General features: G+C 42.9%; 1 protein-coding gene across 1 annotated transcript; it reads right to left on the bottom strand.

Annotated features, from left to right (window-relative positions):
- Positions 1–5,766: 5,766 nt before the first annotated feature.
- colgalt2b (collagen beta(1-O)galactosyltransferase 2b) lies at positions 5,767–27,985 on the bottom strand (the record flags this gene model as incomplete). The annotated part of the gene is made up of 12 exons (XM_084548389.1): positions 5,767–7,130; positions 10,041–10,247; positions 10,411–10,538; positions 11,040–11,172; positions 11,521–11,627; positions 11,898–11,971; positions 12,335–12,454; positions 13,592–13,796; positions 13,880–14,014; positions 14,401–14,518; positions 14,628–14,738; positions 27,750–27,985. The coding sequence occupies 12 exons, from the start codon at positions 27,983–27,985 to the stop codon at positions 6,857–6,859; spliced, it is 1,848 nt and encodes a 615-aa protein (XP_084404515.1). The 3' UTR covers positions 5,767–6,856.
- Between the last annotated feature and the right edge of the window lies 1 nt (position 27,986).

A 27,986-nucleotide genomic window follows, 5' to 3' on the forward strand; every position in this document is an offset into this window, starting at 1 on the left:
GTACTCTTAGGCCTTCTCTGTGGCCTACGGTAGCGTCAGCGTTTTTGCGTCCTCTGATTGGAGGGTCAGTGAGCTAGCGGTTCATGTTGGTCTGTTGCGAGGTGCACAACCAAATCGTCCCATTAACGTCTTGATAGCTATTTTTTGAACCCACAATGGCAGAAGGAGAAGAGACTATCGATTAGGTTGCTGATCTTCTCAGAAAGCCAGAGCTAGCTAACTGCCACTTTCAGGTCAGCAACTATGAGCGCTACCCTTGTCGGACAGGCTCAGAGGAGAACTCTGAATTGTTTGTTCTGGTGAGTAAAATGAATTATATTTACATCTTTTAAGATGTATGTATATTAAAGATGTAAATATAAAATATATGTATATATTTTATGTATATTTTTGCCATTTTATTGGTTTGACATTGTTGCTTCTGCTGGATTTGATTTGTATGTGCTGTGGTTGCAGAGTTTCTTGCTTTAGGCATTAATCTCACTATATGAGATACCTGTCTATGATTTTTTTTATGTTTTATTGTGTGTCCGTGTGATGTTGATGGTTTCTAAAGCAGTGGCGCTATAATGATTGTATTAAGAGGTGTTTTGAATAAGGCTGGAGGTCACTGAAGGCCTATGAGGAAAATGCACTGCCCTCCACTGGTACACTGTTGCTTTAACTCAAGCAAGCCTCTCTAAGCTCCAGTGCCTCTTCGAACCACAGTCAAACCTAGCAGAGGCTTTTACTCTCTGATATATCTCTATTAGACACCACTGCTGCATCAAGTATCCTCCCCTGAGACGTGAGCTTGTCGCAGCCATGACTCAGACTTTCGTTCTGACTCAGCAAAACAAAATTCCTCCGGAACCTTATCGCCCAAAAGTGCAATAAGTCTCCGCCTAATGTTTATATTTAGCACTGATTCATAGCTGTTGGTCATGGATTAAAAAGGAAAAGGCATTAAAATGCCTCTCTAATCAAGCCAGATAAACCTAGTTCCAATGAGGTGTCTGAAGAGAGGAGTCATTTGACTCAGTGTGCCTGACTGCTGGGAATGAATGAGAGGACAGGAAGAGTGAGTAAACATGCTGCCTTGTCTCCTCGCTCTCTGGATGGACTTCCAGTGAACCGGCGTCCGCTCTCTGCCTACGTCTCCCCCTCCTTCCTCTATTTCCCCTCTTTTGTTGAGTCGTTTCCAAAAAAAAAAAAGCCTGAGCTAGCTCAGTTCAGCCCAGTTTGGTGGTCTTTACTGGACTGACACATAATATGATGGCAAAACAGCTTTAACTCTGTTAGATAAGAGATTGGCTTATTATAAGGATAAACTTTCTTCTATACACATATATTACATGTCTGCAAAATTTGTTCTGACTGTACTTGAACTTTTCTTACGTTTCTTCTCTGCTTCCTCCTGAGTGCTGACACAGTCGCAGTGCAGCCAGTTTACACAGCTGGGAAGCCAAAGCTCTCTGCACACACTCTTTTATACACACCACACTCTCCTCCGCTTGGGTCAATACAAACAAAATTTCTCTCTCTCTTTCTTGCTCTCATTTTCTCCCTCAGACAGTGGCGCACAGAGGGAGAGGCCCACTTTTGCTCCTTCTTCCAGAATTGTGTACAATATTATTTCGGGTGGATTTAATTCTAACTACATCATGTAGGTTACTGTTATAAAAATGAATTTATATCTAGGATGATGGTCATATGTTTTTGAAACATCATATTTAATACCATAATTTTAGTAGCTAAATACGTGTAGTTGATTAAAAAGTTCAACATTTGTCTTTGAAATGGAGAAGAAGAGGTAGAAGCCTCTATGGAAGGGAAAAGAAAAGTACAAAGGGGGTATGTAGAAATACTTTGAGCTTAAAAATGTTACTGCTATGTACTTTCCACCACTGAAGACACAAACAACAACCAGAACAAAACAGATGATGAGTCGGTGTCTTATTGTAAAATCAAGCCTTTCCTCTTAAATGATCACTCATTCAGCAGTTTCACGTCTCCACACTGCCCCCTGCTGGTTACCAATGAAACACATCACTTCTTCTTCTAATCCTTGTCACTGATTATTATTGTAAAGGATCTTTATGAATCAGTCATATCAGAATAGATTGTTTATCTTTTGTTGTAATTATTGTTGCTATAGTTTGGTCTATCTGGCTCGCCTCGTGCACGGCCGCTCATTCAGTCACTGAGTGGTGGTCTGAGGAGCTCTTGTTGACACTGAACAGTCACTCATTATCAGTATGAGGTAGACAACAGAGGGACACAACGGCCACTTTCTCCAGATCACTGATAGAGGGAAGAAAGAGAGGAAGAGGAGGAGGCACTGTGAGTGTTTCCAGAACAATGTTGTCTTTTCTTTCCCATGTCAGTCTCTCTTTTTCACTTCTTTTCAGATGTGCGTACGTATGTGTGTGTGCGTGTGTGTGCATGTCTGCACTTGTGAAAGGGACACGGCCTCGCAAGAGCGCTGTTAGTCACCTCTATCTGCGCTGCTCAGCACTGACTCATTTCACCCACTTATGCAACAACAATAATGCTTAGCTATATAAAGAATCACCAAGTATTGAAATCCCTGCCAGTAACACTGACAGATCACCAGCTGTTCTGTTTGATGACTAAGACTTTTGGCATTTACATGAACCATCTTTGCATGCCATATCCACCAATGCAGTTATCAGTTAAGACACGCAAATCAGATTTATAATGTACTCTATGAAAAGCCTTTTCACATGAGTGCACAACTATTCCATATAGATATACATATAGATATAGATATCTAGTTCACTGTTTATGCTTCACACCTATAGACTGAAGAGTGAATTAGAGTAAATGCATTGCCACGGTGTCTCCCAATCTAAAAGCTGGGACATCTAGACCCAAACAGCTCTGTCTAGATGATAGGAAAGCAGGAACAATAACTGAATGCATCCAAATGGATGACTTATGACTTCTCATGAATGTGAAATCTGTGTCACTATGTCACAAGTGAACGAAAAGTTTGGGACGTATCCTGGTCCGGTTGAGCCTGCAGGTCTGTGTCTCATGTAGGTCAGCGTGGCTCCAAGAGTCAAAGGTTCTTCTGGAGGACACTCGTCTCAACACGTCATTTTTTTTTTTCCAGCTATGCGGCCTCTGTAGCGTGCATGCTTTATTTAGAGAGCTGTTGCCAAAATCCAGAGACCCCAATATTATTATCAGGGTCACACATTTTTCGTACTGGTGTCTAACAGTCAGGTCAGTTTATTTGTATGCCGCATTTAAACACACCATAATCTTGGCCAAATGCAGCACAAGATCAGCAAAACAAAGCCCTTAGAACAAACTAAAATGATAGTTTGAACGTCTGGTGGAACAAAATCTGACAGGATGCATGTAATTTGGGGAGTTTAAGATTGCAGTATGATGTAAAATTAGACATTTTAAATGATTCACCATGTCTGCACTAAACCATCAGCCAGGGACTGCAATGTCCCATCTGTTGCCACGTTGTCACTATTGGTATCTGACCACAGCACACATTCCTTACAGACTCTGATCAATAATCGTTGTACATTCGACATAAATACCGATGACTTATCAGAAGTCCGTGATAAAATAGTGTTGTAAAATGATTGTCAGATTTACTAACGCTTACAGTCTGACACTTGCAGCTTACCTGACACACCGGGACAGTCCTGTCTGTGATTCTTTCCGTCCATGTCATGTTTTTGCTGCATTATAATGCACCTGTAAGAGCTGTTTTGAAGTCCACTGCAGTAACATGACTCTAACATCCCGATATTCAGTTTTATGGGTTTCATAACTCAAGCACTCCTGCGCTGGCTGATTTTCATGCACTATGGAAATTAGCTGCCTGGAAGGCAGTATTAAACCTTTAAAACATGACACCACACCACAGAAATGGCATTTGCTTGTATCTGTTGCACTCTGTGTGTGTCTCTTTGTGTGTCTGTGTGTGTGTGTGTGTGTGTGTGTGTGTGAGAGAGAGAGATCATGATCTATCCTGGTGTGTGCTAGTGAAATGAGTCAGTCCAGCTCAAAAGGAGAGAAGAAGGAGCAATCAAATAGTCAGTGGATCGACCTGAACTGATGAATTTTGCAGATGCTGTTCTAGTAAATTAAAGTTGTTTATGCTCTGTTGCCTCCATTCTTCCACACATACAGACACATGACAAACAACATGTAAGGTGTAGGCTGATGCACTGTAATATTTAACCCCCAACATCTACCCTGTTGCAATAGTGCTGCAGCATTACATACACACTTTCTCTAGGTAATAAATATTTAAGTGGCACATTATTTTGGCACACACAAGCCTTAAGACTTTTCTCTCTTTCCTGTGTGCAGCGTCCCAACATAAAACATCAGTACTCTTCTGTACTGCAGCAGGGAAAAGATCCATACTGGAGTTGTGAATAGACTCATCTTCTAGCAGCTTTCCTCCGTGCCTCAGTAACATATCATGCAACTCTACTTGTATTACCTGCACCTGCTATTTCAAAGGATGAGTTGGTGCAGAAACGTATAAAGCATAATGAACTGAGGAAGAGTGAGCCGTTTCAGTCGACAGACAGGCAACCAGCACACCAGCAGTTACTGATTCAGTTGTGTGCAAATACAGTGTTAAATGTTTTATTTCTCTTATAAATCCTTAATTTTATTAAGGCCAGTATTTTACTACAATATGCACTATAGTATATTATATTAGGTGCAAAGAGCCACATAAAGCAAAAATTGTCATTCTGAAATGCAGTGTCACTTACAGCCAGCAGGTGGCAGCACAAATCATCTCCTATAGATGCAGGTGTGAGCCAAATCTTGCATAAGGAGCACTCAATAAAGAAATTGGGGTGGCACAGTGGTGTGGTGGTCAGCACTGATGCCTCAGAGCAAGAAGGTTTTGGGTTCTAATCCAACTCCACACACATCTAAACATAAAGGCTCAGCACTTACTGACTGTTTTGGTTTATATGAGATCACTGATCAAGCTGTTGGACTGTCTAACCTTTCAGGTTTTGTGCAGGTGAGGGGATCTGCATGTTCTCCCTGTGTCTGCATGGGTTCTCTCCGGTACTCCGGCTTCGTCCCAAAGACATGAATGGTTGTCAGTCTCTCTGTGTTAGCCCGGCGATAGACCGGCGGCCTGTCCTGAGTGTAGCCCGCTTCTAGCCCAATGACACCTGGGATTGACTCTTGATCCCCAACCACCCCGCGACCCTCCAGATCTTTGCTGATAAAGATTCGTGCTGCTTGAGGATAATCCTCACAACTCTACTGCAGGATATTAATAATCAAATACATTAGCTTTATGAGAGCAATCCTCCTCATCCCTCTGTTTCTCTTCCACTTTCTACCTCAAAACATCTGGTGTAACCTCCACCTCCTCCTGTGCTACAGCTCCTGGTCCCTGCTTGCCTGTTCCCCCCACTCTCCCTACATCCCTCCCTTTGTCAGGTCCCACAGCAGACAGGAACTATAAAACCGTGAGCAGAATTTCACTCGGCTAGTGAGCGACAGGAGCCAACGCAGCCTGAGAGTCGAGTGTCCTCCACATGATCACTGCTCAAAGCCCAAGATTTATGGCGAGGCTGCAGCTCCTTTCATGTTTTACCACAGTTTGTGTAATTCCGAGAAGCTTATTTTCACTTCCATATTAGGAGACATCGTAAGGTCGTGGGAATGCTTGCAGGCGGTTTATGCTTGCTATTCAACTGATTAAACAATAATACACATTACTGAATTAACGTTCTATTTCACACTCACTGGGTATCTGGCCATGGGACCTCTGCTTTTCATTTACTTCCGCTTCAGACGCTGCAATGCCATTAACACAATGACAACACATGCTAATGTAAGAAAATACACAACATCTGTAGGAGCTTATGCTACTCAATGAGTGAACACACTATAACAGAGAAGTCGTTTTATTGGTTTGGCCTGTGTTGAGGACATGAAAAATTCAATAATCTGGCTTTTCCAAAATATTTAACACATAAATTCTGAACGCATGTGTCTGTAATGGTTGAAACTGCATATCATACATCCTAGAGGCTTCATGAAATGTGTGGCTGCCGTTCTGAAATGGTAACAAGTGGGACCAGCCCTCTGTGCAAGTTTTTCAGAAACTTTGGGCCCTTATTATAATATCTGTTGCTGCCCAGCTGTTTGGCAAGAGAGGGCTGTGTGTGCGTGTGTGTGACATCATTTGAGGCAGTCACACTCTTGGGTACAGTATGTCAGCGTCCCACCTCCCACACGTGTTCAGTCCTGAAAAGACATGCATGTGTCCACGGCTACAAAAAACACAAATACTGTAGGATGTCGACGCACAGTTTCACACTTTACAAGCTGTTGTCAGACAGCAGTATGGTTCCTTTATTCTTCGGCTATCCCTTAAAACACATCTGTTTAAATAACAATAATCTTTATAAACAACATAAAAAAAATTTTTTTCTTTCACATCCTGCAAATGATGTCAGATTCCACGTGTTGCTTACTTTTTATGTTTTCGGGCTGTAAGTGTCTCCACAGGCCTGGATGCACATGGTGAATAAATAAAGCTTTTGTCAAAGGCCCGCTGGCCCTCGTCCTAGATTCGGCTCTTCTTCCTCCTCTCACTGTCCCATCCTCAGGCAGCAGATTAGAAAGATCTAAATTCTGCTTTTATCTATTATGACACCCGTGTATGTGTATGTGTATGTGTGTGTGTGTGTGTGTGTGTGTGAATGCATGTACAGTATGCCAGCTTGTAGTTCAAGAGTCTTTTCAAGTGTGCCTACACATGGTATTCACTGTGTGTGTACATGGTGTACGTCAAACACCTCTCTCTCTCTCTCTCTCTCGGAGTCTAATGTCTGTATCAGAGTTCGTCGCGTGATGCCCGGGCCGCAGGAGGCGGTGAGTCTCCAGTGACGCTGTTCTGCGCCAGGGGGCGGATGCTGCCCTGCTGGGCCGTCTTGCGGGCATGCTGCCGGTCCCAGTCTGTGGCCACGGCCTCGTCGTCCCAAATGGTGGAGGTCTCGGTGTCGCTGATGTAGCCCGGTTCTCCGGTGTAGTGGGTGGGGTAGATGAGCAGCGGCTCCACGGAGAAAGCCTTCAAGTCCCGAGGCTCAAAATGAGACATGTACTGGACACTGAGGAGGAACACAGAATACAATTTGATGATGACTACAACTGCGATCATTTGATTTTCTTGATTATTTTTTGTCAGTGAAGGACAATCTCTAAGATATTCAGTATATAATGACATTGCTTACATTTGTATGCATATAGAATATTATGTTTGCCTGGTAAAATAATGATAAAAGACAGTGAAATGATTGCATTCCCAGATTGTGGCAAGAAGTGAGTCATTTCTTAGTGTCTAGACATATTATAGTCTAAAGATTCAATGTCCCTATTCTGCCGCCTGCACAGTTATGATAACAAGCCTACGCTTTCTGCGAATGCTATATAAAGGTCACCAAAGCTCATTCATTGCCGTTGTACGTGACTCTTTTGCCTTATGCATTAACTTCTGACTAATTACATCCCGAGTTGTTGTCCACATCCAGTGTACCGGAATTTAACTTAACGCCACAGACAGCAAGTTTACAGGATGTAAAATAAGGGAACAGGATGCTCTCCTCCGCTGCAGCGACACATTTGTGTTGTAATATGGATGTTTGTGTTCAATTTGGAAATTGCACAACATATGTCCAAAAAAACAAAAAACAAAGCCAATGCCAGCGATCACAGACATATGCAATATATACAGTGCTTTTGAGCAGAGTTAAAGTTGATGTGGAAATATTTGGAGCTACTACTGCTTGATTTTTTATTTTGTGGTCGCATTTTATATGTGAAGTTGCAAGATAAGAGGTCAAATGCATCACCTGGAGCGGAAACATTAAATCACTACATTAACTTCAGCTAAAATGCACAATTAAAACAGAGACAGTCAAAATTGCTAACAGTAAAGTAACTAATAAGTATTTTCAGAATGGTTTTAGTCATTCTTCAAATGAAAAAATATCTAGCTTTCCAAATAGGAAACTATGTCTGGAGCACGGATTTTGGACCTTTTATCAGACATACTAAGCAGTCTGGAAATGAAAAAGGGCAATTTTCTCTCTGTTCTGATGCATAGTTATGATACCTACCAGACCAGGCAAATGACATGGTTAATCACTAAATGTACATGATTCTTTTCTGCTATGGTTTACTTCTAAGTCAATAAACTAACTCAAAATTACACTGACACACTTTTATAAATCCATTAAGTTGCATAACTAGTGCACTGACAACACTGGGTGTTTTATCCCATCGGATCAAATTTACACCTTCACGAGTTTATCACAGCTACTGTCATCTTGTTTAACTAAACCGGCGCATCTTCGTCCGCCTGCAGCAGAGTCAGAGGGAGGAATGAGGGGTGTCTGGGTGTGACACGTCAGCCTAGAGGTGTCACGGACAGAGGTCACCGCTGAGGTTAACTCTCTGCAGTCCAATCTAAAGCCTGTCGGCGCTCCGCCAGGACAGAGAAACCCTACACCTTTATTAGTGCACAGAGGAGCTGACCCATGACAAGACACACACACACACACACACCTCCCACACAATGTGGCCTTTTACACTGGGTTCACTGTCATGGATTCCTCGTCCTTCTGTTTGTGTGCCTTTTTGAAATATTACGATGCAACTGAAGAAAAATGCACTACGAAATTACAAAAACAGAGCTCATAATCCCTGCTGTTTACATTAGTAATGTACAACACATTTTACATAATGTCACTGCCACTTCTGCATTTCTATTAAACTTCTTTCACCTATTTCTCACTCACTTTTGAACAAACTCACCTTCTCTCACTGTTGAACACACACTGACTGTGTATTTACCTTGTAATCTATACTCTGCATGCTGGACACACATCTCCATGTATTTATATAGTAAAACACACACACACACTTGCACAGTGTTCATCTCAAACCCACCCCCATGCCCAGACCTCTATCAATGGGAATCCTGTCCCCCTTCTCCAACCAGCAGGAAGAGCTGGTCTACATTCCTCAAAGCGAGAGGAGGAGGAGGAGTGGGTGACACGGGGACGGAGTAAGCGTGCAAGCCAGTAAATTCAGTTGAAAATAGTGAGGAAGACGATAACATAAAAGGAAAAAGTCAAAGGATTGAAGAAGGAAATGCAGATAGTGGAGTTGGAGGAGACAAAGTAGAAAGAAAAGGGGGTCGGAGAGTGATGGTGGCGGTGCTGGTGGTATGGAGGAGGAGGAGAGCAGGCACGGCAGGAATCCCCATGAAAAAAAAAAGAAAAAAGAAACAGAAAAGCTGGCATTGTGTGTCCTGTGTAAAAGCAGCATACCCGCTGAACCCCAAGAACAATCCGAGCCCTGTGAGTGAGGGAGCACAGAGGAAGAAGAAGAAGAAGAGGGAGGTGCTGCTGGAAAGAAAGCCGGACAGGAGAAACTGAAAAAGGGACAAATATGGAACATTACTAGAAGCTGAGCAGGATAGAGTTTGTGGTTTACCGCCAGAGCACAAACTAGAAAACTGCACACTGTGCCACAGTCTGAAAAGTCACAAAAAGGACATGAACACGGGTGTTTGTGTCTATGTATAGATAATTACTGTACAGTGCGCCGTTTAGTGTTTCTCCACCCCTTTATTGCCTTTGAATCTTTGCATGCACAGGATCCATGCATGCCACCATTCCGTGTGCTTCAAGTTTAGCTGTTGCATTTTGCATTTTACTGTTTATTTTGCTTGTGGATCACCTGATAAATCCACCAGTATGAATGCAGTGCACCTGCAATCGTCTATTTGTGGTCCTCAGTAAATATTTGCCTGTCTCTTCATGAACCAGACTGTCTAAAAGAGTATTTGTGTTGTAAACACTATCCAGTATTACTGCTACCTGTAGTTTTCTAGTTCTACACACCTTAAATAAAACTGACTTTATTTGTACCGCATGCGTGTGTTATTGATAAGATTATTATAATGTGTATTTCACTTAAACTTTTATTTAGAGAAGACTGGATCAAATACTAACTTGGGGTGTTTGTTGAACATGACGGGCAGGTACTCGTCGACAGGCAGCATCTTCCTGAAAGGCTGTGCAGCCAGTAACTTTCTGGCCCCTTGCTGTGAAAGTGCGTAGCCCAGCGTCCAGTAGGAATAGTCCGCCACGACCAGGTTGTTTACACCATCCACCGACTGCTCGGGCTGCTGCACCTGCATACGCTTACGCCCCACGTAGCTGAAGATAGAACACGGCAGTCAGAGTGTGTGTGCTACTGCACAAAATGAGGGTTCACGTAAATGGCTTCTGAGAACACACACATTCATAAATATTCATCCAGAAACAGAACAGGACACAACTAGCCTGAGAAGGAGTAGGAATGTGGAGCGGGTGTTCTTACATGAGGTCCCAGTCCAGCTGGGCTTTGTCTATGTCGTCCATTATGGCCTGAAGCCTTCGTTTAAACCTGGGCTCAAACCTCACATCATCCTCTAAGACAAGAACCTTCTGGAGGCCACGCTCTTTCACCTGAAGGTCAGAAAACACAAATACTCAACCTTAAAATGCAAGTGTAACAGCCATAGTCTAGACTCGTCTAGATTATCTCTCTCCTTTGACTGGTTTCTAGGGATCATTTTATCCATTGAAGTAGATGTTTCTGACATGTTGTCTTATATATATATTATATATGTTGTGATGAACCTATTTTAAACATGCAAGTAAATCATCTTCAAAACAAATGTTGATTTTTGTTAATTTTTTATCCTCCCCTCCTGATTAATCTTATTACATGGCTACACAAAAATGCCATTGTTCGGTATGTTAGGGTTACCGTAGATGTCCAACAAATGTGGCCAGTAACACTATTAAATGAACTATAACAACGTCAGTAGCATGGTTCAAATCAGAGTCAGTTGCGGAACACAAAACGTGGAGCTGAAAGGGGTTCAGGAAACTATGAGCTGTTGCACGATTCTCCTCGTCCAACCTGTTGACTGCAAAACCTTCCTAACTCCTCCCTGCCCTCACCTGTGTCCATACAGAGTGATGACTGAGGAAGCAGCCGATCTCTCCTCTGGTCAGGACTCGACCAGAGTACGGGTCCTTATAGCCCGGCATCATCTCTATCGCCAGCGCCTGCAGCTGGGACGTATTCAGAGCCCTGGGAGAGGGAAAAGTAAAAAGTATGGGTAGTACGCCGCAGAGTTAGTCATCAATGAAAACAGCCACACACACAGCGGGCTTCAACACACCACACACACAGAGAAAGAAAAGATTAGGACATGCTCAGCAGAGGATTAAAGTAAACACAGAGGGAGAGGAAGCAAGTCCACCATATGGATGCAAACACCTAATTGCCTGTTTACAGAGGAAAAAGTAATGACAGACAATAGACTGACCACTATCCTATTGCTGAAACTAGATAGAATAATAGCTGTGTATTATGGAGATTGTGCATATTGGTTTCGAGCTTAAATGTTCCCTCAGGTTCATCAGGTGCATGACTTACTTTCCGTCCACCGCATCTGTCAGAGTGGCATGAAGTCCCAGTGAAGCCATAGTTTTAAACATCCTGGTTCTTCTGTCCAGCCGACGCTTCAGGTTGATAAGGAAAACCTGAAGATTTAAATAAAAAAAACTGAGACATGTGGGGAACATTTTTATTGGCTCCAATGCCAGGTTCTGTATTCTTGCATGTCGTTCCAGCACAGGAAAAAAAAAAAACAGAGAGGACTTTCAAAAACGTAGGAGGGGAGGGCAAGAGCAGAGGAAAGAGCAGAGGAAATTGAAGACATAGAAAAGGAAGAAGAGGTATTTGCTGATAAACAGTAAATATATGCAGAGAGACCTGCTCCTCCAGGCAGAGGCAGCACTCTCATCACTCACCTCATTGAAGCCAATCTTTCCCTGAGGTGACGGTGCAGCGTGCACATACTCAGACGGCTCGATGTTGTGGTCAACTGTTGACGGAGAGATAAAGGCGATGGATTAAAACAGCGAAAACAGGATTAGATAACCTGAGGGAATTTCCTCTGGATTGCGGTGGTTTATTTAATTGGGTTTATTTAAAATCTGAGCAGAGACAAGAGCAGTGAAGGAGGCCAAAAGAGGGGGGCAAGGATGAAATGGAGGCAGGGTTGATAAACAAAGTAGGGCTAAGAGGGGAGAGACAACACAGAGGAGGGGGGAGAGGGTTGACAGGGTGCAATCAACGGAGGGTCGCGGAGGTCAAGAAGGAGAAGAAACAAACCTGAGAGGGGAGTGACAGATAGTAAAGTCACAACAGATGGAATGTGTCTGCATGTCTGCGTGTGAGCACTCACTCAAAGCCTCTGTGATGGTGTGTATGAAGCTCTCGCTTTCATCTTCCACATTTTGCTGTGCCTTGAGCGGCACAGGCAGGAAACCGTAGTGTTCTCTGTTACACACATACATCTGTACACCTAACAAAAAAAAAAGAGAGAGAGAGTGATCTGTAAATATAACCTCACAACCCAAACATCTCAACCAATCATGGACATTAGACCACCCATGGGTGCTCGTACAGAACCTCCTCCCGCGTGCACACAACTGTAACTCTAGGACTTACAACACATGGCATGTGAAGTAAATAAAAACTTTCACAAGAAAATAAACTTCTTAATGATGCTTGTCTTATCTCTACGCAGCTCATGCAGGGTTAGTGTGGGACAGTGACATGTACACCGTGCCCTGAAATCTGGACTTGGTAGTAGTAAATAAATTTAAAAAAGACAACATAAACTGTGTAATTTTGTATTATGTCTACTATATTTTCACATCCTTGTGTCATGTTCTGTGACAGCGGTGTAAGCTCTGCGTCATCACCTTTCAGCCAATCACATATTTCCTGCCTCTTTTGAGCTAGCAACAACTGCTACCAAGGTTAGCCTGTTAGCTCCTGTTAGCTAACGTAACAGCAATCCCAAAGTAATTCGGAATCAGCCAACTACAACCTGCTCCTGTACATAAACGGGACAACTGTAAGAAATAAACACGCCTTTTAAGCCATGCCATCGTGCTTTTATTGGCTTATTGTTTAAAATTTCATCGTATGAAAAATAACGTGTTATCTTTTCTTTTAAATGTTAAGCACTCTCCCTTAAATGCTCTATAATTACATGCACTGCTTTGAGCGCTGAAGCTAATTTGCGAGATGAAAGAATTTGTAGCAGTGTTGGCGTCTGTTAATGTTTGTGCGAATGACTTCATTTGTTTTTTGTTGGTTTGTTTTCTTCTGTCCTATTAGTTCCCTATTGACAATTACCCATTTCAAACACAGATGTACAAACACTGACATTTTTGCACAGTTAAAACTATTCACATGCTTAATCAGGTCACACACATGGATCCATTTATCTGTGCTCGCACTCATCTACCTTAATCTGACATGTGCAGGGAACCAATAAAAGGCCACCTATGGCATACAGGGAACACATTTCCATAGTTAAAAACTACTAATGAAGTAATGGAGACACTGACACTGCATCTAAGGAAAGGTGACATTTGCATCCTTGCTATAAATCTGGTAGTTTGCTGTGAGTTGAAGGCTTCAAACTAACCTGATTGACGCGCTGAGAAGGCAAACACCATGATGTCATCAAAGGCCCAGCTGTAGTCTGGGTGAGGAGGATAGAAAGCCAGGTCCCTGCTAGATTCACGACGCAGGTCCAACAGGAAGGTGCTGTGCACCATGGGAACAGGGAAGCATCCGAGCCGCTTCCACTCCCTGATTGGCTGGTAGTCTGGGGTTCGCTTATAGTAGCCCTGACGGGGAGGACGGAGATTAAGAACCTCAAACTGAGGTAATAAAGCCAGACGAGCGGATTAACATGTGGATAACTTTGTACCTGAGGAGTGATGCCACACCAGAAGTTGGAGTACAGTGAACGAGACTCTAACATGGGAGCCACCAAGGTCAAGTTCTCATTCATCAGCAGGTTCAACACATTGGGGTTGGTCAACAGGTTGTCACTGTCTACAAACTAAAGAAGAGCAGAAGCTTAGTTCCCAAGTCACAAAGGTGTAAAAAATCTAAATTAAACAGGACAGTCTTTTACAAATGCAGTGGATATAAAAAGTCACAACACCGCTTTACACCCTGTGAACATTTTTAACAGATTTAACTACCAATTTAATCCTCATGACAATCGGAATAGAAATCAGTCAGATGTCACCAGTTTAGACATGATTGACCATATTTCCTTCGATGGAATGACCTATAAGTGTACTGTAGTATCAAGCACGGTGTGTGTTTTCCACTGAGCATGTCGTCACAGTTCACAGAAATCACGGTTGATTAACTAATTCACAGACTAATACTTGTGATATCAGGGACTTCTTCACTAGCTGCATCAATGTAAGAGCTCACCAGTATGTAGTCAGCCCATCGTTCCCGGGCAGCCTTTAGTGCCGCCTGTCTCAGCTTCATCACATGGTTGAATCTGGAAGGAGGCCAGTGCTTCGGACCCCACTCATCTGTGTAGGATCTGGTGCAAAAATGAAAGTCACGCATTCTTATCATCAGTATCCTATTTGAAACCAAAAACACAATCTGATTCTGATTTCATTCTGAGTGAGTCTTTTGTGCGGACCCACCGTGGCTCATCCATTGGTCTCCACTCCACATAGTGGTAAACGCCCTGGGCTGTCTTCAGCCACTCTCTCAGCATGGCTGTAGTATTGTCCATGTTATGGTCTGTCGCTGCCCTAAAACACCAACACACGATGTCAATGAGATGTCAAATGAACGGTGACAGTTTCAATAAAAGCCACGCAGCCTCTTTAAGTGCACACAGGCGTTCACAGTGAGGAGAGTGAGACACACGCTAAAAAGGACAAATTATGGTTAGCTCGATGTAATGAGGAGGCAGCGGTGAAAGTCTGAGACATGACATTTGGAGAAGAAGTCATTACTGTCTGGCGTTGAAACAGGAAGCCTCAATGTTGGACAAAGTCTGAGGACTTTAGTAAAAGACACACTGGTTAAAAAATAATCTGACAGGTACAAGTTCACCATTTTTTAAAGGCGCCCATCAAAAAAATCAAACTCTTAACTTCATAAAAACAAGTTACATCAACTTGCAGACACACACAGACACACATCTCTCTAAGCAAATGATGTCAACGTAAAAGTTAGCTTTGGTAAAGCTGCTGGTTTGTCATCCCTGTGGTTTGCACCCTGCATCTGTTACTTTGCAGATTTCCACTTCAGCTAACAGAGCCGACACAGAGAGGACACTGCGACTACTGTATGTGTAAGGCTGAGAGTGTGCGTGTTTATATAAATGTCTTCAAGAGAAATTAAAACCATAAACCAGCTCTGCACTGCTGCGCGGTTTGCTATCACTTTTGGGGGCTATCGGAAAAATGAATTTCACGTGTCTGTCCCTGTCTTTGCATTTGAAATGTCATTTAAAGAGAAAGGGTCAAAAGAGTGTGTGCCCCAATCCTGCTACTCAGTGCGTGCATACAAACACACACACACACTCTCAGTGAGATGGAGTTTTCCACTGCTTGCTGTAATATTCCTTGCTGTAGTGTGTCCAAACTCACACCCAATTTTAGACTGGATGGACAGAGATAGACACACACACACACCTACACACACAGTTGTGCACTGTCTCCTTGTATTTTTAGTAAATACACTCTTAACAGAATCTGTTTTCTATATGATAAACAGACATACATGTACACAGACCTCTATATACATAATCTAGCTTTGTCTGACAGGGAGGCTGTGCTCTCCATATGTTTGGAATTTCAATCATCTTCTGTCAGACAGATAAACTCTCCAACGTAACAAGTAGCTGGAGAAAAGCCGCGAGCAACCTGGTCAATAATGTTAATGGTGAATGTGCGTGTACATTCTTGTACCTGCAGATGTGCAGGTACAATATAAGGACGATCGTTTCTGTGTCCTGTGAATGCTTGTTTTACAGCAGCGTGACCGCTTATTTATGTGTTGCACAAGTACTAGTTTTTAGGTTGCAAGTATGTCTGTAAAAAGCATATTTGCAAGGAAAAGACTGAAACACCTGAGTCGGGGGGAGTAATGAGTGGCTGCCCTCACATATTTACACGTTTCTTCGACTGCTAAACTGCAAATCGCTAGAGGAAATAAAGGTGTTCCTACATGCCATCTCCAAATGACAGACTCAGCTCCAGGCATGGATTTAATGTGAGGGAACGGAGAGGTAAAGGAAAAAACAACACATGGTACAGTAGGTTGAAACATACAGTATTTATGACCGTATGTGTGTATAAGTACAGGTGTATGTATGAGAGGATGTCGAGGGGAACGGGGAGGTAAAATGGAGATGACAAGGAAAAGAGGATTTGTGTTTGCGAATTTCAAACAGAGCTCATTAAAACACCGGCCACACCAACCGGGCTGACTTTTAGACTTTTACACATTAAAAATATAATGACAAAATCTGATGGAGCATAAATGTCGCTGGAGATTTTACGGTCTCTTCTTGGCAGGACATGTGCTGCCTGCGTCCAGGTAATCGCTAGTCGAAGGGTGGCTGCAGGAGAACAACAAACGTCTGTCTGTGTCTGGATCTCTAAGGGACAGTTGTAAAATGTGGGATCAGTTGCTTGAAGAAAGAACATTTGTTTTGCGGCCTTAACCCTGCTGTTAAGAAGCTTTTGGGATACATCATACACACTGTATGTGCATCATCACTGCTTCTGTGTGGCAATAAAAGCACAAAGTGAACGTTTTAGGCATTCATTAGAAATAATGCTGGTTTCTGACTCTTGTTTTTTTCCTCAAGCACATCCAGTCAGCTCGCCCCCTCCTACTGCCTAGCCTCTACAAGTGCTAAAATCTCTGAGTGCACTGTGATTTTCCATTACCGACATCTCAGTGTGCCTTATAAAATTTTTGAAAGTGAGTGATACATCAAAATGTACGTACACCGATCAGGCATAACATTACGACCACCTTCCCAATATTGTGTAGGTCTCCCTTGTCCCTCCAAAACAGTTGTGACTCATCAGAAAATGGACGTGGGCCTTCTGAGGGTGTCCTGTGGTGTCTGGCAACAGGATTTTCTTAGTGGAGGCCTTTGGGTCCTATGGATTGAGGGGAGGGGCCTCTGTGCATCAGGCTGTTTTTCATGTTTTTTGAGATGGCTGCTGCATATCAAGGAGTGTCATTGCTGTGGGGTGGGGGTGCCTGGTCTGGTCTAGGTGGGTGGTACATGTCTAAGTAACATCCACATGAATGCCAGGTCCAAAAGTTTCCCAGAAGAACATTGTTTTGTTACAGGATGGTCAATGTTATTTACTACTCCTGTCAGTGGTTTTAATGTTGTGGCCGATTGGTGTATGCACAAAGTGTGTGCATGTGAAACAAACATCTTTGCCTTTAGTGTATAGTCGCTCCTTCATTTTTATTAGATATACTCTCCTCCATCTCATCCCGTTGTAGCACATTTGTTCTTCAGGAGGTAACCATATGCTCCTTTTCCTCAATTTCCTCTATCTTTAGGCAGGATTAGCTGCTGCAGCTGTACTGTACAGTATGCTGACCCCTGTGCCCAGTTAGAAAGCCTTTGCAGCTCCTTTCAAACTCTTTAGGAGTGCTTAGCTAATGTTCATCAAACCACTGGTTATTTTGTGCATCTCATTATGGGAAGTAAAATGTAAATGGCTGCAAATGCAGGCTGCAAGCACAGGAGAAACTCAAAATACAGTGATAAAGCTCTGATACAGAGCCATATATGCACCTTCTTCATTCCATGCCTCTTTGTATCTCCCTCTCCTGCCTCATGCTATGTCCTTGTTACTTTTTGAAGTTTACTGTAAGCTGCAGCCTCATTATTCCGCTGCCTGGAGCTCTGGGGCTTCGGTTTCCTCCTTTCTTCTCGGCATTTATGATCAGCATCTGGGCAACACATGCTTCCTGAGGCCTCACCTACACAGCCCACCACTCCCTCTCTCTATCACTTCATAGACAACCATTGACTCTCCAAGGCACAAGACACCGGCTTAGAATACATGTATCAATCTGTCTCGTCATCTCAAGTTCACCTTGCACCCTCACACCACATCCACATTGTACACCAGCCCACAGTGATCATGTGGTTCTTTATAGATTTTTATAAAATTGCATAACCTGTTGCGAGATAAAACAAAGATCACAAAAAAAGCCCTAAATTGCTGACATTAAACCTTGGGTTTCCCTCTTCTAACTTGATTGATTATTAACATTACTTCACCACTCTTTCTGTCACCCTGCCTCCCACATCCTATGGTTATCCACTCAGATAATCTGTCCTTAAATACACAGGCTGGTCTCAGAGACTCCCCTTTTAGGTAAACACAGGTCTGAGAGGACCTAGCAGGCTAGTGTGAGCTGACTGTTGATTAAATAAACTATCTAATATCACAGCCAATAATGACTGAGTGCCACACATAATTAAGGAGCAAGAATGCCTCTTTCAGACCTTACCATGGATACCTTTAAAGCATAATCACCGTGTGGGTGTGTGGGTGGGTGGGTGTGTGTGTGTGTGTGTGTGTTGACTTTGCGATATATTGTCTAGGCTGACGTGGCTGTCGGCTGTTGTGCCTCTTGATGGCCCAACAGGGCAAAGAAAAGAGGCGGAGGTAGACGGGTAGAGTGATAGAGGTGGGAAAGGGAAAAGAAGGAGGGAGGAGGGGTTGTTGCTGCGATGGGACCTCCAGACTGAAATTCCTCATGGACTCTCAGGGTCAACAAAAGCAGCCGAAGCCAGTAGACTGGCACTGAACTGTAATATTCAGCATTCAGCATTCACTTTTTGCATAAAGCCAATACTGACTGTAGTTAAAGTTAAAGTAGCCCATAAAGTAGTCATAAGCATGTTGGCATTAGTCAGTAGACCTGTGATGAAACTGTTCTGCGACAACACAACAGTTTCATCACAGGTCGAGACTATTGCTTTTTAGAGATGTATATATAAATGCTTATAAGAACGTGACATCGTCATGAGAATCCAACATTTGTCTATAATGATGGTGTTGCTTAGCTTAGGCTTTGGCCACTAACAGGCGGTTTAGACAAACGTAGACTGTGCCCAGACCCTAGCGCAGTAACTAACGTGCACCTCCACAGAAATGTAACAGAACGACTGACGACTTGACGAGAGCACAAGTGCAAATGGCTCACACCGGCGTAGGCTGTGTGCGCAGGTTATGGCGTCTAGGTCCCGCAGTACTATAAAAGAGCCTTTGGGCTCCCCCCACAGAGCCAAAGGCCTGCTGAAGACAGATGTTGGGAAAGCATAAGAGAAAACAACAATTTGTCTACAAGAGACGCTCATTCGCATGACTTTTGAAGCTACCCAAGGTTCTCTTACGATATGTCCACCAAGTTTAAAGTACATCAAACAAACAGTTGTTGAGAAATCCATAGAACAGACACAAACAGACCATATTAGTTAGAGAGTTTGGACAGCCATTAACCACTTACAAACAAAACATTTTGCTGAATAATTGCATTGATATAGGTACTTGCATAATTTTTGAGATGTCCAATATTAATACCCAGTAATTCATAGGAAGTCCAGGTAGAAAGAAGAGATGACAGAATGGCTTTCCTACTGGTGTATTTCAGCAGTTGGTGTATTATGACAAACCCAAGCCAAAAACCCAGCAGATGCACCAGAAACATTTTTAGTTTTTCTGGGTCTCACCTTGCTTTATCTAGTATTTACACTGTCGTGAGGTCATGACTTTCCCAGGAACTTGAAATATTTTATTAGTATTGCATCTCTATGGTTTAAACTTACCAAATTATATGAAAGTGTGCAATTATATGTTGATGACATACTTCTGTACGTCTTTAATATCCCTAAATCTAATTGGCAAACTCACAGGACATTATATCAGTCTCCATAAGAGTATGTATGTGCCTGTTAGGGTTAGTGTTAGGGTTAGTATTAGGTGACATGGTCTCCCCACCTTTTGTCCACTAATCTCAGGTGGGCAAATGTTGGGGAGACCATGTCATTTTCGGGCAACAACGTGTGAATAATCCACTTTTCATGAACAAAAAAATCTCTAAACACTTTACCTGACTGATTGACGGTGGACCCTTTTCTACCCCTTTGCCTATGTGGCACTCCACTTCGCCTAATCTCATTTTACATCCAGGCCTCCGCCTCCTCTCTAGATGAGATGCCATCGTGTTTCACTGTTTGCCAGGCCTATCGTTCATCTACTGCCAAACTCTGACAACACTGCTGGAAATGTGCTGGAACACATGGGGCATCTAAGAAAGAATTCACACTCAGGAGCCAAGTGTAGGAACAAGCACTTCCACTCCTGGGGAGAGATGGAGGGAGAGCTTGAAAAGGGCCTGCGGATTGAAAATAAAATTCCCTTTGCTTACTGCACTTGATTGAAAAGATATGTCGCGGCCACAAAGATAGATTTCCCATGTGTATCTTCTTGCTGCATGGCAAAGACGATAGTGGTGGTCTGTTGGCAGGTAAACATCATCAGCTGTATCCCTTCAGCTTTAGAGAGAGTTTGCTGAGGCAAGGGCTGGCAAAGATTAGGCTCTAAAATCCTTGCGTTCGGAAAACTGTCACTGGGCCACATAACTTCTGGTAATAGCACTGCATTATGATAAGGTATGACAGAAAGTTCCTATTTCCACAGATGCAGGGAAGCAATGAGAGCAATACAATCAAAAAAAGTTGTTCAATACATGTCAGGTTAGACAAGTTTCAAAGAGATGTGTCTCCAACCACTGGCTACAAGAACAGCAAACCTAATACACATCAATAGGCCACGCTGCTGCGCTGCAAAGTGATCCTGCATTGCAACAAACACAGGCATCCACACAGCCAATGTGCTGAGAACAGTTCTCCACAAATGCACCATTTACACATTTGCCAGAAATTACAGCATTCAAGTTTGCATTTTAAAGGTTAATGTCCTGGGGGAGATGTTCATATAGACAGATAAAGAGCTGGAGTATTATGGTAATAAAATAAAATAGCGGAAGACAAACTAGCACACTGCTGGAGATATGTACATTAACACACAGCGTATTATTCAGTTTTCCAGTGCTGTAAATTGGTAAAACGTACTTGTCCACAAGTAGCTACAGCAATAGTGCCATTTGACTTTCTCACAGCTGTGTGGGACAATTTTCTGCCAGATTTGCTCTGATTTATTGTTTTATTTGAAGTCATCTGAGGCTCAGTTTGAACTGGTTGTGACTGTAAACGAGTGGGTGGCTTTTGATGTTGAATGTCTTCAGATATGGGTAGAAAAGCTCCTTTAAGGTAAGGGGAGAGACTGAACAAAACTAAAAATGAGTATCTTCCTTTGCTCCAGTGAGTTTGTGTCATTACTAGATGCCTATCTGGTAAATGTTGCCTGTTCCAGTTCATGTCTTAAATCTGAGCAGATGTTTAAGACTCTAAAAGTTTCCCACGCATTGGATGTAACTGCATAATACGACTCCTCAGGTGACACTGATTGGGAGGTCAGAGTTTGATTGTTGCCTGTTCTGGCTCATTGTGGGCCATGTGGAAGTCAATGGAAAACAGGGGGCTGAGCCAGAAGAGCAGAGCACACATTATGTGTGGAAAAGAACACGCACATATCCATCTAAAACACACATATGAAGAGGCACGCATTCACAGCCATACTCACACCAGAACCCTGCACATAATCAAACACTTATTTTACTGCAGACTGCCAGTATTGTGATCTAATACATACTGCAACAAACCAAAAGCCCATGCTGCTAATCATTTACAAATGCCCATGTAGTCGGCACCAGATAATAGTTTGTCCCATCCTGATAATTTGTTCCTTACACTTGGATAAACTGCTTGCCGAAAAAGGCCAGAGTCCTTGTGTGACAACACTGAGAACTATTTCTCCTTCACTGGTGTGCTCCCGCAGAGGAATGAGCCCCAAGGTAACACACCTGGCATGGCAAAACCCCAAGGGCAAACATCCAACATCACAAAACTGATAATCTTTTCAGGCGCGTTTGATTCTTTCCATTTTCTTCCATTTTGTCAGAGAGCAGGAATGAGAAGGGAACTGGATAAAAGATCTGCTCAAACGCAAACACCTAAAAACAGCAGTGACCTCGCAAATATGGGTGGGGAACTGAGAACCGGTTACAAATAGTCCCAATTCGGGTTTGGGTCATTTTGTCAGTCCTGGCATGTTTCTCTAAAGGTTCCATAGCAAAGCACTGACATCAAACTTACGTGTCTGTGCTGCTGGAAACCTGCAACAATAATGATTCATTTCACAAAGAAAGCGCTTGTTGTATTGTTTGTAAAAGTCTAATTTCAAGTAAGTGTGGATTACATACTCAAAGTGGGCTTAAATTTCAGCAATGCAACGTATTTGGCACTAACACTGCAGCATATCTGTAACTGAAGATCAGCTTACCAACTACCTTCTTTGAAAATATATTAATGTTGTGGAAACATTGTTGCATTTCATCTATTCTATTTATTGCTATGTTTCTGAGATAATAAAAAAAAGGTATGTTGATGCTGAGAACCAGGTGTAGCCAACATGCTTTCCACACAAAAAACCGATTGCAAATCTTTCAACTCCCATCCTTATTAAGAAAACCTGGTCAAACTATCAGTAGCATCTATGGTTGTCATAGACTTTTTCTTCTACTATGCAACAGGACTGGTTACGTTTAGCTTTTAGTGGGCATCTGGCAGAAACCAGCACTGCACTTAAACAAGCATTTGCAAGAGGCTGTGTTGCTACATGACAATAAGTCCATGACTTTGAGAGTTTACTGGAAGCAGTGCCAAGCAATCCTCGGTTGCATCTACAGTTCTGCAGTCAGCTGGTTTGCTGCCTTAATGGACGTTTGGTGGAGAGCTGATGTCACTTTGATCTCTCATGGTCCTGTGGTCAAAGTGGTGAAGTACATGTTAGCGTGGCGCAGAGAGGAGGTGCTGAGAGGCTCTCTGGTTAACTTCAACCAAAAGAGCGGGAATGTTCCTCCTGGTGATGCCAAGGTATAGCTGCTGATGTCAGTAAACACTTCCAAACTGAAGGCTGGCTTCTGGTCAAACCAAGCCACTGCTTTGGCACGACGGCACAGCGAGCATGAATCAATCCAGTCAGAGAGGCTTTTACTCGGCATTCAAATCCAGTTTGTTATGGTCCGTTCATTTCTGCATAACTCAGGGCAGCACTCCTTCAGCTTACGTCATCTTACGTCATGATATTAAATAGTACACTCTGGATACGTTTACATAATACATCTGTCATTATCTGACAAGAGCTGCAGTATATATGGCACATGTGTCAGTGAGAATGTATTTATACAACTGTAGAAAATTGTTAACTCATACTGTCATATTATGAGGCTTTTGGGTGCATCAGGACTTACAACTGTCTCTTATTATATAAAAGCCATTGTATTCTTTGTAGTTCTCTGGCCACTTTGCAGCTGTGTAATATTTTTGCATTCATCCAGTTCAACACTATGAAGAATCATACCACTAAGTCTGCCCCTCATTGTCTATGTGACAAGTACCGACAGTCTTCAATATGGGATCAAACAAATGAGAAAAATAAACAACATGGCTTCATGAAAGCGAGTCTTCTGGGAAAGGCATATGATGTCAGCGCTCTGATATCCAGTCCACAAATCATTTCGTCCCCCTAGATCAGCACCTGGGAAAGCACTTCGCCACACGAGCACGGCCTGCAGACAATAAAGAGCAGGCAGCCAGTAACAAGCAGTCTGAGGAGACTGTAGGCTGCCCTGAACCTTAGAAAATTGTGGCCTAAAATCCACACAGCTCACTGTTCAGGAAATCCTCTATGATTTCACTTAAAGCTTAAGAAACAGCAGCTCTTGTGGACACTGTGCAAAACTCAACTGTTCCTTGGCAGAAGATAAAAGCTGCAGAATTCTCAACTTTTACATATTTTGTCTCTCCCAACCCTCAGATCAATTCCTTCTTTTGCTCCCCATCCCCATCACTGTTGTGCATCTCTTGCATTTGTACACCTTGAAGTGAAACGTGCAAACATTTCCCAGATGCTGTAGATGTCTGTGCACTAAACATTATAACTCTGCAGAAAGGAAAAGTCTATGACGACACAAGGAGTTTGACAGTTACTTCTCCTGAATCTGAGTTCTTTCACTAATTAGATTATTCTAAGTCTTTCTGGAGATTATCTTGTAGTGTGCTACATTTAAAAGTAGTTCTCTTAGGTGGTAGAAGACATGGCAATGGACAAAGAAGAATGCAACAAGGGTGAAGAGTAGAGCAGATTTAGTCAAGCTACTCTGGGAATGCGGATTAACTAACCTGAACCTGCTATGCCCCCTAGGTAATTTCCAAACACTGTTGACCACCTTCTTCCCAACCAGCCCCCCTTTCTCTAATTCCCTGCATTCTTTCATTCTTTAACAGCAGTGTGAAAGCTTTTCTCATTGCTCTGCCACCTCTCCAAAACAAGGGAAAAGTACTAAAGGTGGACAGATTTCACTGACCGTCTCAAATCGGGGCTGGAGAAACGTTATGGAAGAGGCCAGAGCTGGAGGATCAAATTATCCTGGGAATGAGCTCAAACTGGAGCTTTGGTTCTCCCAATTTCCACAGATGAGATCGATTTGGAAAACAAGCACAAGGTTGCCAACCATACAAGTGCAATTTCAAGTTAAGTGAAAGAACACCAAACCCTCTACCAACAATATAAGAGAACGCTTCCCAATTTGTTACTACTGGTTCAATGCCCGCTAGCATGTTAGCATTAATCAGTGGATAAACCCAGATGTCTGTGATCTGTGATGATATTCTTAAATCTTGACTCTTCAGGGGCGTGTACACAGGAAGAGCATATGGCAACAAGACCTTAATGCCTTTCAGCAAGCTGCACTGATGATATATGAAATAAGTGGGCAAATAGTAAGTTGAACTAATAACATTGAGATGAAGCAACTGATAGTGTTTATGAGTTCGCAAAGGAACTTAACTCATAATGGATAAGGTACAGCTTTGTTCAAAAAAATAAAATAAAATAAGAAAAATAAATAAGAAACTGTACTAAGCCTATCTGTAAACTCAAAGAAAATGGTGTGAATTGTCACTGTTGAAGTGTAGGCTAGCTCCATCCAAATGCAATATTTTTTATGCCCTACTGCTTTCACTCAGAGACTTCTGAGGTAAGAATTATGCAAGAAATATGCAACTGGCAATCAAGCAAATTGCTTTCTTTGCTTTCTTTGTGGACGCTAATGCATCATAATCTTCTCTTCTTATGTAGCAACAAAGGTACCTTAGGTTCCACCAACAGTCCCCACCCACACAAACCGCTGATATTACCTGTCCCAAAATATTAAAAGAACGGTGTGTGTCCATGGCTCCCAGTAATACACCCAATGTGTCCTTCTTTTCTTCCATTTCACTCCCTGTTTAATCACGTCTCCAACATAATATCTAATTGGCTGCATTCTTTTCTTCCTCCTGCTCTGTCTCCACTGGACTGGAAGTCTGAAATCACTATGTTAAAGGACAAGAAGGAAAATCCTCCTCTGTGGTCTTAAGCCTGAAGCCTTAGGTCATAGGCGGTTTAGACTTCTGCGTTAAGTTGACACAGAAGCTACGGCGTCAGTACAGACCCCTACGCAGCCAGTGCGCCGTAACTAACATGCACCTCCCCAGAAATGTAACTACGCGCCGCGGCGACAGAGAGCACAAGAGATGTGATCAGTCCGCTTGGTAGTAGTGAGTTTCTGCTTTGGCTTTTAAATCAATAAAGATGGAAGATATCAAAGAAAGGTCAACTGAGGAGGTTCGGAGATACAAAAACATTTGTATTAACATTTGCTGTAAAGTTACAGCGTCTAGGCCCCGCAGTACTCTAAAACAGCCTCTAGGCTGACTTGAAGAACATCGTGTTTACAGACAAAGAAAAGCTTCACGGCTTCCCCATAGTTTACATCAGTCAGCCCATAATCTACATGGACAGACAGGGGGTTGTACCACGTCAGAGCCATTGACAGTATATACTAGTACCTAACCTAATGTTCACATATTTAATTGAAGCTGTTGTCTTATAATTAACGAATGTTCTATAAGAAACTGTAAAAGGCGACAACACGCGGCACCGAACCTGGGGCGACAGAGCATTCTCTGCAGCTGCCCCCTTCCTCTGGAACTCTCTCCCCAAACACATCCGAGACTGTACCGACCTTCCTACCTTCAAATCTCTGACAAAAACACACCTTTTTAAAATTGCTTTTTAATGTTTAGCTCAGTCTATTGTGTTTTTAGTGTTCTATTTCACATTGTTTTACTGACTTGATGTTCTTTTTATGTAAAGTGTCTTCGAGTATCTTGAAAAGCGCTTTTAAATAAAATGTATTATTATTATTATTATTAACATGTATGCATGCCTTTAGGGAGAGTTAAATTACAAATTTGGCATTTAATGGGTGGTTTAGCACAGATGTTGGGCAACAGCAATGACAACAAAGGCCAAAGAGGCACAGATCTGCATGAGTTATACTCAGTAAACATGCAATTTTCTTGTCCCATTTCTTTAATATATTTTCCTTTGTCACCCATTTAAAAGCACAACAATAAACACATTACGGCCTTAGTGTCTTTTAGTTAGAATACTTAATGGCACTATGGGACAGTGTGGCAAAAATTAGACTATGACTGCTGAAATAAAGAGTTATTGCATCTAAACTCTCTCCGTATGGAGTTTCTCTAGTGTGTCCGTGTTAATGCGCATTTATGTGAGGGTATCTGAATTATAAACAGACCCTCTCCAAAACAAATGCAGGACCTTTAACACAGGAAGGGTGGGATACATAACAAGTGACTTCCAGTCTGGATACAACAAGGGCGGTGGGAGACTTAGATTGAGGGCAAAAGAATTGCAAACACCCATAGCTCTGTGTGTGTTATATCCTCCATCTCACATTTTTTTCAGTATCCTAAGCTGCACTTTGATAATCAACCTGCCTTTAGACAGAAATCTGTCAGGTTCTGTTTGGGTGTTTTATCTGATTCATCGGCCTGCACAGCCCCCGTACAGAGAGCCACGCACATTTTACGCATGACTTGCCAAACCTCTTACACCCCACAGTCCTGCTGTCAGACCAACTCAGTGTCTCCTTTCATCCTTTCACCTGCAGGCCCTCTCTTTGATAACGTTGTATTATCACAGTTTGCCCCTATGGAGCAAAGAGCCAGCAGAAGCTGACCTGGGTGCGCCCCCTCCATTCATACCTGCCAGCCCTGCTGTTTTAAAGGCTCGTTTCCGCAGGTTTGTGCTGAATCAGACGGAGGGAACGGTGATTAAGGGTTAAACCTAACCCTAACATGAACAACAGCTCTTTCATCTTCTCACACGGTGTGCAATTTGGACGCAGTCAGACACGCGAGGTAAGTGCATCGTAAAACACAGCAACAGGTCTCCGAGCCAGCGCTGACAATCTGCTATTATAATTAACGCGGACACACGCTGCTTTTCATTACAGCACGCTCCATAGCCGACCATCATGCATGCACTATGTACTCTGGAAGAAATGAGCCTGGAGTGGAAATGCACATTTGAGACTATGGATGGAAAAAAGCAGTTCCTCACAGCACACATGCAGTTATACTCGCACAACTTTGTTAAAGAAAAAGTTCAAGTAAACTCCACCCCTAAATATTGCCACCGGTGCGTCCCTGTTAGTGCGTCTCTCACCAGATCGCTATGCGCTCCTTCGGGTACTCCAGCTTCTCGATGCAACCCAGGTAGTACGGCAAGCTGTGCGCTGCGTTGCGAGCCACAATGGCGATCATAACCTTTGGCTTCAGCAGGGAGGACTCGGTGTTAACCTGCTCCTGCACCAGCGTCGCCAGCTCGGACACGCCGCCGGGCACCAGAGCGGCCAACAGCGCCAACAGCACACCGACTCCCACAGACCCAACAGCCCGCATC

The sequence above is a fragment of the Chelon labrosus genome, assembly GCF_963514085.1.
Source record: "Chelon labrosus genome assembly, chromosome: 7".
Classification (NCBI taxonomy): Eukaryota; Metazoa; Chordata; class Actinopteri; order Mugiliformes; family Mugilidae; genus Chelon; species Chelon labrosus.